Source organism: Carcharhinus amblyrhynchos, chromosome 9 (assembly GCF_965287045.1).
Source record: "Carcharhinus amblyrhynchos chromosome 9, sCarAmb.v2.hapA, whole genome shotgun sequence".
Taxonomy (NCBI): Eukaryota; Metazoa; Chordata; class Chondrichthyes; order Carcharhiniformes; family Carcharhinidae; genus Carcharhinus; species Carcharhinus amblyrhynchos.
Window position 1 is genome coordinate 69,327,859 of NC_137332.1, and position 15,178 is coordinate 69,343,036.

Sequence of the window (15,178 nt, forward strand, 5' to 3'; positions counted from 1 at the left end):
CCAGTTGTAACCCCACCACTTTGTACTGGTCCCAATGTCCCACAAGTATACAATCTCTCTCTCACACACTCACTCACTTGCTCGCTCGCCCTTCAGGTATCTGATATATCGTGCTATTCTACTCTGACTAGCATGTGACACTGATGGTAATCCTGAGATCACTGTATTTTTCAACTTACTGCCGAACTTCCTATATTCTGCTTTTAGGACCTCATCCTTTTTTATTTATGTCATTTGCACCAATATATACCACGACCACTGGCTGTTCACCATCCCCTCCAGAATGTCCTGTAACTACTTTTGAGGCATCGAGCTGAGCACCGGAGAGGCAAGATACCATCCTGAAGGAATCCATTTCCTGTGCAGTTGAATTCCCTATAACTCTATTACATTGCCATACTTCACATCCCTAGTTCGTGTAAGATGTTAATTTGTCTCATATTAATCATATCTTTTGCTAAACTCAAACTTGATTTGCATTTTTGGCATTTCTTACCCCACATTTCTCATCCGTTTTCTTCTCCCAGCCAGTTAATCTGGGTTGGCCCTCATTTATTCCACAAAAATTGGCTAATGTTCGGTTCTGCATTTCATCTTGGAATGATTTTTTCCTTTAGTTTCAATGAAGCGTGTTACAGTGAGCTTCATTTGGGTAAATTCCTTTACATTCAAAGTTTATCTTAGTTTAAAATCAAAAAGAAGTTACCAATATTTGGAATTGTAACTGACATACCATTGGAGGGGAAAGTTTGGATGTGAAATAGTCACATTGACTTTTGTTGGGATGCCATGTTTTGAAGATTGCTGAAATTCACTTCTCGTTTCCTTTGGTGGTGACAGTGATGAGCAAACCAACAAAGCTGAGCGCCTTGGGTCAAAAACTTCAGAGAGTTCTGACGGCCAAAAAGAAATCAATGAGTGTCCCAGCAATAAAGGTTCATCAGATGAGAGTGCAACATTGCAAGCAGCGCCGCAGTCACCGAACAAGAGCTCTTTGACCAGAGGCCTACACACTGACCGTCAGGTAGACCCTGTTTTGATCTCAATGTGACACTGTTAACAATAGAGCACTCTATAGAATGAAAAATATGAATTTCAGAGAGCCTTTCACAACTTCATGACATCCTTACAGCCAAGAAGATTTCATTGTTGAAGTAACTGTCAGTTGTTCTTGACTTGTAAAGTTTCTCTTTCATTGTGTTCCCTTGTATTTACACTTTCCTGATTACATAAAATAAATTTGAAAAATCGTGTTAAATGTGAAAAATGCTGAACTACTAATGGTTAATGATAGGTTGTTTCTCCACATAAAATTGGACTGATTAATTTTGACTTCACTGCTTTATTTTGTAAATCTCCCAGCACACTTCATTTTTTTATATTTCCAAATCAGGATGTTGAGAGGGAACTTGCAGTGTTCCCATGTATCGGCTGTTGTTGTCCTTCAAGATGTTAGCGGTCATGGGTTTGAAATGTGTCTAAGGAACCTTGGTGAGTTCCTGCAATGCTGCTTATAGAAACTACACATTGGTGGTAGAAGGATTGACTGTTTGTGAAAGGTGTAGAATGCTAATGGGCTTCTTTGCCTGAGACAAACTTCTTGAGTGTTGTTGGAGCTGCACTGTTCCAAGCAAGCGGAGCAAGTTTTCCTGTACACCCCTGACTTGTGCCTTGTAGATGCTGGACAGACTCTGGGGAGTCAGGAGGTTGAATTACTCATCATAGGATTCCTAGCCTTTGTACTGCTTTGGTTGCAACTGTAATTATATGGTTAGTCCAGTTCCAGTTCTGGTTAGCAGTAACCCCAAGATGTTGCTAATGGGGGATTCAGCGATGGTAATTTCATTGAATATCAAAGGGTGATGTTTAGATCCACTCTCGTTGGAGACGGTCATTGCTTGGCATTTGTAAAGTGCAAATACTACTTATCCCATGTCAGCCCAAGCCTGGATATTGCCTGCATCCTGCTGCATTTGAAATGAACTACTTCATTATCTGAGGAGTCACAAATGGTGATAAACTTTGCGGTCACCTGTGAACATCCTCACCGGAAGGAAGGTCATTGATAAAGCAGCTGAAGATGATTAGGCCTAGGACGCTACCCTTTGGAACTCCTGCAGTGATGTCCTGGAGCTGAGATGACTGACGTCTAACTATCACAACCATCTTCCTTTGTGTCAGGTATGACTCCAACCAGTGGAGCATTTTCTCTTTAAATTCCCATTGACTCCATTTTGCTAGAGAGCTTTGATGCTGTACTCTGTCAAATGTTACCTCGATGTCGAAGACAATCGCTTTCACCTCACCTCTGGCATTCAGCTGTTTTGTCCATGTTTAAACTAAGGCTAATGAGACAGGAGCTGAATGATCCTGCAGGAATCCAAACTGTGTCAGTGAGCATGTTAATGCTGAGTAAGTGCTGCTTGATAGTACTATTGGTGACCCCCTTCCACCAGTCTGCTGAAGATCGAGAGTATCTGAGTGGCATGATTGGATTTCTCCTATTTCTTACATGTAGAATATGCCTAGGCAATTTTCCACATTGCTAGCTAGATGCTAGGGCTGTAGCTGTACTGGAACAGCTTGGCTAGGGGTAGAGCTTAAGTCTTCAGTAATATTGCTTGAATATTGTCAGGGTCCACAGCCTTTGCAGTGTCTAGTGCTTTCAGCCATTTGATATCACATGGAGTGAATCAAATTGGCTGAAGACTGACACCTATGATGCTGGGAACCTCCGGAGGATGTTGAGATGAATTATCCACTTGACATTTGTTGCAAATGCTTCAGCCTTATCTTTTGCACTGCTATGCTGGTCTCTTCCATCGTTGAACATGGGAATATTTGTGGAGCCTTCTCCTTCAGTGAGTTGTTCAATTATCCACCACCAGTCCAAAAATGTGTGGGTTAGATGGATTAGCCATGGTAAGTGTGTGGGGTTACAGGGATAAGGTGGGGAGCAGCCTGGGTAAGATGTTCCGTTAGAGATTCGGTGTAGACTTGATGGGCTGAATGGCCTCTACTGCACTGTAGGGACTCTGATTAAACGGTGGTTATAATAGGATTGTAGAGCTTAGATCTGATTTGTTGGTTGTGAAATTTCTTTCTATTACTATTTATTACATGCTGTTTATGCTGCATGTTTATTACATGCTGTTTATGCACGTGTGTAGTCCTGTATTATGACTTCACCAGGTTGCACCTCATTTTTAGGTATGCCCAGTGTTTTTCATGGTGTGCCCTCATGTCACTCTTCATGGCGTTGAATGGAACTTCTACTGTACAAGAGGAAATAGATTGTCGTCAATTTTGCCTCCCCAAAGATGCTCTGAATTTGTATTGTAAATAATACTTTTAAGCATAAGACAGGGTTAAGTATCTGTTAACAAATGAGAATATACCCCAGTTTCTCTTGAAATAAATTGGACGAAGTGGAAAAGTATAATTAGCACGCATAATCGTGTGTAATTATTTGATATCGAATGCAAATACTCCAGTCTCAATCCTAAAAGTCATTGCCGTTCTTGTAAGCAGTGGTTCCTTTCAGCTATGTATAAATTCTTGAATTGTTGGCCATGTTAATTGAAATTGCTGTGGGGTGTAAAGTTTAGAATAACAGGCTGATATCTGTTTACACTTTAGGATTCAGGAAGGGCATCAGTGCTAGCTGCGGCACGTGAATTGCGTGGAACAGGAAGTGTTCCTGTTAATCAGAAACCAGCTCCCCAGGTAATTCAAACAACAAAAAAATCAGTTCAAGAAAGATTTAAGTTAACGCTGCCTCACACCTTTATTTAGTAAATCTTTTGGTAATTAGATCAATTGATGTACAAGATTAATAACTTAATCGAACAATTCTTTACTTTTCTATTCAATTAAATCATAGCATGCACTTCCAAATCGTCAGATTGGACCTGGAAAGTATGCTACTACCAAATCTATATTACCTAGTGAAGGTGATGAAGCTTGGAGGCAGAGAAGGAAGCCATCAATGTCTGATGTTTCAGCAGCTGTTGAAAGAGCTAGAAAACGGCGTGAGGAAGAAGAGCGACGCATGGAGGAGCAGCGTTTGGCAGCATGTGCAGCAAAGCTGAAGAAACTTGATGAAAAATATGGCACTCCTTCAAAAGAAAGGAAGGAAAAAGCAAAAGAGAAGGAAAAGACAAAGAGCAATGAGGGCATAAACACCAAGGAAATTGAGAAGGAAAATGCAGTAGCAAATGAGAATGAAAAAGCAAAGGAAAAAGAAAATGAAAACCCGAAAGAAACTGAGAAAGAGCAGGAGAAGGAGAAAAAACATGAGGGGGAGCAAGAACAGGAAAAGGTGAATGAACTGCAAAAAGAGAGGGAAAAGGAACAGGAGAAGGAGAAAGAAGAGGAGAAACAACAAGGACAAGAAGAGGAGAAGGAGAAAGAACAAGAAAAGGAAAATGAGGAAGAACTAGAAAAAGAGCACAAACAAGAATTGGAAAAGGAGAAGGAAGATGCAAATGAAAAAGAGCCAGAGATGGAGAAGAGCCAGGAGGAACCACGGAGTGAATTTGATGATTTCAAAGGCCAAAATACGGAACGCAAAAACAGCATTAAAACTGATGCAGGTATCTAATTTATAAGAAATCATTTTGTAGATAGCCAGATTATTCTCTGCAGAGGGTTTGGATTCTAACTTCAAGGTTTATTTCAGCCATGTTCCAATTTTACGAGGTCACTGCCTACCTATCATTAACTTTTAGTCAGGAATATGATGTGCAGGAGCAGTCTGACACTTAGCTCTGCTAAAAGTTTAAAAGTAGGTAATAGATTTAAAAATAATGCGTCAATCGTTCCTGCTTTATTTTGAGAACTGTTTTGTTTTTATATGTAATGCACATAGATTTTTTTCTGCCATTTTTTGTGTTTAAATGCTTTTAGAATTGTGTGTGGATTACGTATTTGATTCAGTTAGAAATTACATAGCTTGTATTTGCGGACACAAACATTGAAATATTTAGTTTTCCAATCGTTAGACATATGCTTGTGCGACTGTGCATTGAAGAAATCAAGACAGTTTGTTGACTTTGAGGAAAGTAAGCAGTTCATTATCTGGGGAACTTGTGGGTTCTTTTGCGATGTGCTGAGTTTAATCATCATCCATTACCAAAATTGTTGCTAGAATTGTAATTTAACCTCTTTCCCTTCCATTCTGCAATCTTTTATTTGTCTTTGGAAGGGATGAAACTGTTGTATCTCAGACCTCCATGAAGTAGGCAAATTGAAGGTTTATTCTCTAGCTGTGGCAATATATCATCAGATTGGGAGATATTTCTCATCAGGCCAAATGTCTCTGCAACTGAAGGGAATGTTGTTGCCTGCTGTTAGAGCAGCACTAGTGCTCTCGCACCTAGCTACCTAGAGTAGCATTTCCAGTTTGCTTTTAAAATGCAGGGAAGTTCTACATCCTTTCTCTTCAAAGCAAATCTGGTCAGGAACAGAATAGGGTGGTCTGCACCTGGCACCCTTTCCCACTTCATAATAATAAATGCTAATGAGCTAATGTTTAGCATTATTGCACTTGTTGCAGTAATGGCTGTGGTGGGCTGAATGCTTTGGCAGCTTCTCTTAGCTGCTCCTTGAGAAGCGTGTGTTTTACAGCATAACCTGGTGTTTGAGTCAGAATGCTTGTTAACACTAATTTTCTGACCTTGTGCTCATCCTGCTACATGTTAAAGTTGTGGTGCTTTATTTCTCTTTGTTAGTTTCCTTTGTTTCTAGTTGACCTCAGGACTTGTGCCATCCACTTGCATAGTAGTAAACAGCCAACATCAGTGCAGTCCCAATTGAAGCCTTTTGCACATCCCAGAATTTAATTATTTCAACATTGATGCTCCACCATGCTTTCAGCTGCCGAGGCCCTAAGCTCTGGAGTTCCCTTCCTAAATATCTGTCTTCCTTTAAGGCACTTATTAAATGTAACAGTTTAGTCTTTGTCACATAGAGAGATAACATCCCATTGTGTCAAATTCTGTTCCGTGGAATTCCTGTGAAGCACCTTGGACATTACATGCATGCATGTTATTGTTGATTCTTAGATTTTAAAATGGCTTTGTGAAGGTATTTCAGTTTGTAGCTTTACGGTAGGGTTTCCATTTTGCATTGAAGCTGTGGGCAACCGTTTAGGCAATTTACCTTCCACAGATCCCTCATCAAACACTGCCAAGAATCTAGAAGTGACCCTCAATGATACAGGCATATGGCAGTACCAACAGCACTGTACAACAGTTCTATACTTAGCTGCAGGTTTTTATTTTAATTCTTTTAATTTTATTAACTCTTCATCTATAGAGGAATTTTATGTGAATTTCATGTTTCCTTTTCATGATTCCTTTGCATTTTATATGAAGTGTAAAGTGTATCTTTTTCTTCGTGAAAACAAGAATATATGCAATCAAAATGCTCTTCTGAAAAAAGAGTTGGTTTTGGCTTCTTGAATACAACAGAGTACAAAATTGTGATTACCACCTGCCAGCCCAAATTTCCTTTAATTTTTAATGTGTACCTATTCATCATATAAAGATAGCTTTGTTTTAACCAGGCTTGGTATTGTTACTACCCAGCAAATTAGCAATAAGATTGAATTTTTTTGACAGATGATGCTTCTCAGTCTATCAATCAATTGGACAGTACTTTCAACGAGAAGGAGGTTACTCAAGCACCAAATGACACTGATGGTGACTTGGGGTCCCAAACACGGCCTACTGTTCCCACAGGTTACTCCAAGCAATTTCAGAAGTCACTGCCACCCCGATTCCAGAGACAGCAGGTAGGAAATAGGCTGGCTCCTTGAGTGAGCTAAGGGATTGTGGAATTGGCTCAAAGGAAATTGATTCATCATCAGCGCACAACATCGATGTAATGTTTTTCTTAGCACAGTTAATCAGCACTTGTTAAATCAAGGGCTCTGCTCGTGCCAGGTATTAGCATGATGAGAATCAGAGTTTTAGTCTAGCACAAACCAATACTGTTGCTTGTAAGGTACCTGAAGCTTTTGTACAAATAAGTCCCAGTTTGTCTTTGAATTCTGGGGTCTCAACACAATTTCAAGTGCCTTTTTAATAACAGTTTTATGCCAGGGTCTGTGAAGTAAAGTTAGGCTGATTAATCATGAAGTCTGCAATTTGACTTGACCAGTAAGAAGTCTCACAACACCAGGTTAAAGTCCAACAGGTTTATTTGGTATCACAAGCTTTCAAAGCAATGCTTCTTCATCAGGTGATGAACGTAATCCCAACTCACCTGATGAAGGAGCAGTGCTCTGAAAGCTCGTGATACTAAATAAACCTGTTGGACTTTAACCTGGTGCTGTGAGATTTCTTACTATGCTCGCCCCAGTCCAATGCTGGCATCTCTACATCTTGATTTGACCAATAAGGGTGCCTAATCTATGAAATGGAAAACTTGTACTTCTATAAGAGGTCCATTTTTGAGGTTGGGCTGGGTAAATGATGCAACGTTTGTATGGCTGTGCTGCACCAGACATTGAACACAAGCAATTGGGAATATTCTATATCTGTTAGTTCAAATGCAATTCTAAATGGTGCTGTCTGCTACTACTAAAATGCTTTTAAGGCATTGTAACTGTCTATACATTGGAATCTTTTGTTGAATTAATTTTGTTTTCTTAGGAACAGATGATGAAACAACAGCAATGGCAGCAGCAATCACCTGGCATTCATCAACAACAAACACAATCCCAGACTCCAACCCAACCTCAAGCCCAGTCCCAGCCTCAGCCATCTGGAGCTCCTGTGCCGCCTCCACAGCATAGGCCCTTGTATCAGACTCCTTTAGCCCCACCTCATCATCAGCACTTGGCTTCCATGGGATTTGATCCACGTTGGATTATGATGCAGTCCTACATGGATCCACGTATGATGTCTGGAAGGCCACCAATGGACATGACACAAATGCACCCTGGTTGGTAATTTTATAAGTAGCTATATATGATGTGATATTTTTATCTTGAACTTTAGTGTGATCATAGTTTTCTTGTTAGTGCTCTGGGAGCAAAGAATGGTACAGCTCAGGAGCAGGCCCTTCAGCCCACCAAGTCTGTGCCAACATAAATGCCCCTCTAATCTAATATTTTCTTGCCTCTGTGTGGTCCATATCCCTCTATTCCCTGCCTATTCATGTATCTATCCAGATGTCTCTTGAACATTATTATAGACTCTGCTTCCACCACCACCTCCACCAGCACATTCCATACATTCACCCTCTGTGTAAAAAAATTGCCCCTTCCATCTCTTTTAAACTTTCCCCTCTCTATCCGAATATTTGACCCTGGGGAAAAAGACTCTAACTATTCACTCTATCCATGCCTGTTGTAATTTTGTGGACATCTGTCAGGTTCCCCCCTCATCCTCCAATGCTCCAATGAAAACAATCCAAGTTTGTTCAGCCTTTCTTCATAATCCACATCCTCCAAACCAGGCACATCCTCATGTAAATCTGCTGCACCCTTTCCAATGCGTTAACATCCTTCTGGCAGTATGGTGACCAGAATTGTACACACTTCAAATGCGACCTGACCAAAGTCTTATACATTTACAACATGATTTTCCAATTCCTATACTCAGCGTCCTGACCGATGAAGGCCAGCATGACATATGCCTTCTTGTCCACCTGAGTTGCCACCTTCAGGGAACTATGGATCTGCATGCTTAGATCCCTTTATGCAAATATTTCTAAGGGCTCTACTTCTGCAGTAGACCCTCCAAATCGCATCACCTCATGTTTGTCTGGGTTAAATTCCATCTGCCATCTTTTGGCTCAGGTGTCCAGCTGATTTATATTCTGCTATATCCTCTGACAATCATCCTCAATATGTGCTACTCCCCCAGTTTTTGTATCATTTGCAAATTTACTAATCAGACCACCTACATTTTCCTCCAAATCATTTATATGGAGGCCCTAACATTGATCCTTGTGGAACACCATTTGTCGCAGACCTCCAGTTTGAAAAGTACCCTTCCACTACTACTCTCTACATTCTATGCCCGAGCCAGTTTTGTATCCATATTACCAGCTCACCTCAGATTTCTTATAACTTTGTCTTCTGTAACAGTCTACAGAGGAACCTTAGCGAAAACTTTACTAAAGCCCATGTGTACAACATCCACAGTCCTGTTCTGTTCAATATTTTTTGTCACTTCCTCAAAGAACTCAGTCAAGTTCCTGAGACATGATCTCCCCTTCACAAAACTATGCTGCCTATCGCCAGAAGCCTATTCTCTTCCAGATGTGAGTACATCTGACCTTAAGAATCTTCTCCAATGATTTCCCCACCACTGATGCAAGACTCATAGGCTTGTAGTTTCCCAGATTGTCAACTCGAGAGTACCTGCTGTTGCAGTGAATCATGCTGAAAAGAGTGTGCGGACTTGATGCAAGCGGGATTGAATTTAGTTTAATGCCCGTCTTATGTGATTTTAGTTGCTGAGCACTACCAGTAACTTAGCATTCTCTGTATAGAATTGGAGAATGCTTACAGCACAGATGAAAGTCATTCAGTTCATCATGTCTGCCAGCTCCCTCCAAGAGCCTACTTTTGTTGTAGTCTTGCAACTTTCCTTTCTTCAGATACATAAAGCTGTTTGGAAAAAATGTTATACAAGAGTCAGCCAGTCACAAGCTCACCTTTTTCAAGAGAACTTTCTCAGTAACTTTCGACGTAATTGATGCCCAATAAAACATCAGCATGTTGGGCATCAGTATATCAAAATCAAAGTTTTTTTTAAGTTTCAAAATAGAATGCAGATATTTCATATTCATCATGAAGCATCTATAGGGTACAGAATGTGAATTTAAGTAGATTAATAATAAGGCTTGACTGTTGTTTCATAAGGTAGATTAATGCTTTTCATGCCCGACATATTGTTTCTTATGATCTGTTTTTACTTCCATTTTGCTCGAATTAAACCTGTACTCTAATCTTTATAGGGATCCTACGGGTCTATGAATACCCCTTTCAGGGATCAAGCTATTGCTGTGACAGTCTGTTTGAAAATCATTACTTCTATCTTGTGCCTAATAGGTATGATGCCAACAAAACTAATGAGAAGAGATCAGATGGATAATTCTGGTTCAGGGCCTGAATCATTTGACCATCTGTCACGACCAGCCAGGGATCTCACCATTCAATCCACGGAGCCTCGATTGGTATGGAACTCAGAACCATATCCTCATTCAGAATCACAGCAAGCTACAACGCCTCCAGTAGTGGTGGAAGAATCCAAAGATTCAAGGTGGGTTTTGTGGCATGACTTCTTCGAAGATGAGTGTTGGTAAGAGTTACTTTGCTTGTTTCAAAGACCATTGATCCTTACAAGTCTGGTTCACAGACTTGGTATCAATGGGTGCTATTCTGTTTGGCGGTTGGTGAGTAGTGGAGTGCTGCAGGGATCGGTGCTGGGGCCTCAGCTATTTACCATTTATATAGATGATCTGGAGGAGGGGGCTGAGTGTAGGGTAACAAAATTTGCTGATGACACAAAGATGAGTGGAAAAGCAAATTGTGTGGAGGGTGTGGAAAGTCTGCAGAGGGATCTGGATAGGCTGAGCGAGTGGGCGAGGACCTGGCAGATGAAGTATAATGTTAGCAAGTGTGAGGTTATCCACTTTGGCAGGAATAATAGTAGGAGGGATTACTATTTAAAGGGCGAAAAGCTGCAGCATGCTACGGTGCAAAGGGACCTGGGGGTCCTTGTGCACGAGTCGCAAAAACCCAGTCTGCAGGTGCAGCAGGTGATCAAGAAGGTGAATGGAATGCTGGCCTTTATAGTGAGGGGGATGGAATATAAAAGCAGGGAGGTCTTGCTGCAACTGTATAGGGTACTGGTGAGGCCGCAGCTGGAGTACTGTATGCAGTTTTGGTCGCCGCACTTGCGCAAGGATATTTTGGCCTTGGAGGGAGTGCAGAGGAGGTTCACTAGGCTGATAGCGGAGATGAGGGGGTTGGCCTATGAAGAGAGACTAAATAGACTGGGTCTGTACTCGTTGGAGCTTAGAAGGATGAGGGGGGATCTTATAGAGACGTATAAGATAATGAAAGGGTTGGATAGGGTAGAGGTAGAGAGATTCTTCCTGCTTAGAAAGGATAGCAGGACAAGAGGGCACAGCCTCAAGATGGGGGGGGGGGCCGGGGAGGGGCGCAGTTTAGAACAGAGTTGAGGAGGAACTTCTTCACTCAAGGGGTGGTGAATCTCTGGAATTCTCTGCGCATTGGGAGGCTACCTCGCTCAATATATTTAAGTCATGGGTAGATAGGTTTTTGACAGACAAGGGAATTAAGGGTTATGGGGAGAAAGCGGGAAAGTGGAACTTCAGATCAGCCATGATCTTATTGAATGGCGGGGCAGGCTCAAAGGGTTAGATGGCCTACTCCTGCTCCTGTTTCTTATGTTCACTCTGTGGCCTGTGCTAAATTTGTTAATCTTAGCCAGACTAACAAAGTTGTTCTAATTTGATATTGTACCTTTTCCAGGGTAGGAAATATGGCCAGAAGGAAATAAAAATCTACCTGGCTATCTGTTCCTATTTGTTATTCAATGTTGTCTGCTGATATTTTGTGTGGATACTGGATGAAGACAAAATGGGGTTCAGATACAATACCCTGTCACATTCAGATAGCTTACTGGTGCTATTTAGGCTCACTAGCTGAGCAAGGGCTGCCTGTGCCGACCATGCATAGTGTAGCAGGAAACCTGTTACGAAATCTCGAGTTTGTGATGTATTAAGAAACTGAGGTGGTGCTTCAATGATGAATGTAATTGCTGATTTTGTGGTGCATGATTACAATGTATGTATGTTCCACTGTTCAGGCATTCTGAAACACTGATGTTTAATTGTTTTGTTATACCTTTAGGTCTGAGGTGACTATTGAACAAGAGAGAAAGCCTGCTTACTCCACAGAAAAGAGGCAATTATCGCCACATTTGAATCTGTTGAACCAGGAACTTTTTAGGGAAAAGACAGAAGATGAAAAGGGGAAATTTACAAGCAAACCACTGGAAGATATGCAACCTGTTCAGACTGACAAGGTGGCTGACACTGTGAACTTAGAATCTGTGGATTCGGCTGTGACCCGGGGCTCGCAGGAGGAACCTACAATACAGGCAGAAACTCGAACAGTTTTAAAGAGAAGTCTATCCCACGGGTCAAACCACTCACTGAAGTTGGAGGATCAGAAGGGTGATCCTCTCCCAGTTGTAATTAAAATACAAAACCGGGCTACTGAATCAAAAGATCAGCAAGACAAACTAGAAGAAAAGTCAAAAAAAGAAAATAAAACATTTGAAGGAATAAAGAATGAAAAACAATTTAGAAGAGAGTCCAGGTATGACACACGTTGGGGTCCTAGACCTGGATCTAGTAGGAGAGATGAAGGCTACATGAGGCCAGTGCGTCGTTCTGGCCCAATCAAAAAGCCAGTGCTAAGAGATATGAAAGAAGAACGTGAACAAAGAAAAGAAAAAGAGGAACGTCATTCCATTCCAATCAAAGGTAGTAAAGCTGCAAAAACTGAAAAGAGAGAACCATCTCAGTCAATCAAAGCTATCAAACCCGAACCTGAAAAGACTCTTCCAGATGGTTCTGCACCAGTAGTTAAAAAGGTCAGCCAGGATGTAAAGCCATTAATAGATAAAACTGAGTCACTTGCTCCTGTCATGTCAGTTAGTAAAACTATAAGCAATCAAGCTACTTCAGTCCAAACACCAAAAGATGAGAAGCAAGAGAAACCACATGTTAAAAATCAGATCTCAGAAAGGCAGCGTATTGATAATAGGTTTCCTGTCAGGCGGGATTCTGGGTTACCCCCTCGTAACTATCGAAAAGATGTTAGGGAGCAACGTGACTGGTTTCCTGACCAGGGATATAGGGGAAGAGGTCGTGGAGAGTTTTATTCCCGAGGGCGCAGCTTTAGAGGATCCTATAACGGTCGTGGGCGTGGAGGAAGAGGCCGCAGCAGAGAGTACCCTCGTTACAGGGAGCCAAGACAGAGGTCAGAACATGTTACGAGTGTACCTTCATTTAGGCAAAGAGAAGAAAGCGAAACCCGTAGTGAAAGCTCTGATTTTGAAGAGATTCCTAAACGCCGCAGACAACATGGCTCGGAAACAGATTCTGATACTGAAGCTCATGAAAGTGCAAGTGATACAATTTCTGACAAAGAAAATCCAACTAAAGGGAAGCGTTTGAAGAAAGAAGGTCGGCCTGAGAGCAAACCCATTCAAAAGTCCTTTAGGTCTGAAAGTAACTTCAAGATTGATAATAGATCATCAGAAAAGCCCCCCTTAAAAGAGGATGACCCAAAGCCAAAACCTGGTTTTCTTCCTAGAGGTGAACCTTCAAGACGTGGAAGGGGAGGAATGTTTAGAGGGGGTGGTCGGGGTGCTGGAGGCCGTGGTGGTTCAAGATCTGCGCCATTGAGGAAGCCAGGGCCTTCTAATTCTATGTGGCCTCCAAGGTTAGATACTCCCAGAAGAGACGATGGGGAACTGAAAAAGATGGACCATTTTGAAACGCTTCCTTTTGATAGGAGACATGTTAAATCAGAGCGTAAATTTGACCACAGCAGGGAACGACTTCGTAAACAAAGACCCACACGGCCACCAAGACAAGACAAGCCACCAAGATTCAGGCGTTTGAGAGAGAGAGAAGCCGCAGCTAAAGTGAATGAAACTGCTGCAAATGTAGTGACAAATGCAACGCCTAATAGTGGTGTGCAGGAACACGCGCATTCTCTAGACGTAGCTGGGAGCAAGTCACCAGATTTGTCCAATCAAAACTCTTCTGATCAGGCTAATGAAGAGTGGGAGACTGCTTCTGAAAGCAGTGACTTCAACGAGAGGCGTGAAAGAGACGAAAAGAAAATGGTAGATGTCAACTTGCAGTCAACAAAGTCTGGAGAAAGTAGTCTCCTTCCGAAGAGGGATGCTGCAAAGAGAAGTTTTTCCAGCCAGCGTCCAGGTGCAGACCGACAGAATCGTAGAAGCAACAGTGGAACAAGCAAGCCGAACAGAAATTATTCTGGGAGCAAGAATGAAAGACGAGGTGGACTGTCGTCAAAGCCTGGTAGAAGAGGGTACGTGAAAAGGCATGTTTTCCTTTTGGTGATTTTAAGGGTATTTCTTTAACAGGATAGACTGTGCCATACATGGCCTTTCCAATTCAATTTTTGGACAAGTCTGTTCAAACCATTTTTTTTAGCAAGGCACGGTTTTGAGTGGTTTCTGACATCTTAAAGTACTTAAACTGCAATTTGCATTTAATTTGAAATTTGGTCAACAACTTTGCCAGCAAACAATAACTTATCCAAGTGAACTTGTGTGCTAAAAATATTGACAACGCTTAACCTGTGGAAATTGATGCGCTATTTTTATCCTTTTACATTGCCAAAGTTAGAAGAGCAACATTTTTTAAAATCATTATACCGATGTAAAGAAGCTGCGTGTTTTTCCTCTCCCATCAGTATAATGATTTTTACCTTGTGCTTTACACTTTTGTCACTGCCAGAATTTGCATCATGTTTCCTAAATAGTTAAATATGGAGCTTATTCTAGTGAATAAATGAATGATGCAGAAAAAAAATTCTAAGTTCACAAAATAGGTGACTCCTGCAAGCTGTACTGGCTCTGTGCAAGGCGCATACGCATGTGCACTGTACAAGTCCAAGTGTATGGGCAGCATCACATTTATAGTGGTTTAAACATTCCACAGTGTTTGAGGCATTATCAAAAAAGAAGATACAGAGCTAAGGAAGAATATATTGGGGGTGATAAAAAGAGGTGCATTTTGAGGAGTGTGCAGTGCACTTTAGTAGGGAAATTTCATTGTGAAGCCTAGGCATGTGAAGACATGGCTACAGATGGTGGAATTAAGGGAAGATGAATAAGACACCAAGGAGGAATCAAGAGCTAAGGTATGGAACTGGAGGCTGTTACAGAAATGTAAAGGAGCAAGGCCATGAACAATGTCCCAAACTGAGGTAATGGGAATGAGGAGTCAGTGCACGCAAATGAGGGCAGAATTTGACAAATGGGCAGGACTGGCTATTAGGTTGCAGGCAACAGAGTTTTTATTGAGCTTAAGCACAGTAAATAGTCTCAACACCAGTTTATAGTCCAACAGGCTTATTTGGTAG

General features: G+C 41.5%; 1 protein-coding gene across 5 annotated transcripts in view; it reads left to right on the forward strand.

Annotated features, from left to right (window-relative positions):
• The window catches only part of prrc2c (proline-rich coiled-coil 2C), an 81,796-nt gene that overhangs the window by 33,216 nt on the left and 33,402 nt on the right, over positions 1 to 15,178 (forward strand). For 3 of the 5 annotated variants that reach the window (XM_080195897.1, XM_080195900.1, XM_080195898.1), the window contains exons 10-16: positions 841 to 1,024; positions 3,640 to 3,726; positions 3,884 to 4,595; positions 6,624 to 6,796; positions 7,659 to 7,950; positions 10,070 to 10,280; positions 11,900 to 14,119. In XM_080195897.1, coding sequence (XP_080052023.1) covers positions 841 to 1,024; positions 3,640 to 3,726; positions 3,884 to 4,595; positions 6,624 to 6,796; positions 7,659 to 7,950; positions 10,070 to 10,280; positions 11,900 to 14,119 — 3,879 coding nt within the window. Of the gene's footprint in view, positions 1 to 840; positions 1,025 to 3,639; positions 3,727 to 3,883; positions 4,596 to 6,623; positions 6,797 to 7,658; positions 7,951 to 10,069; positions 10,281 to 11,899; positions 14,132 to 15,178 lie in introns of all 5 variants that reach the window. The other 2 variants (XM_080195896.1, XM_080195899.1) reach the window with 1 other exon arrangement.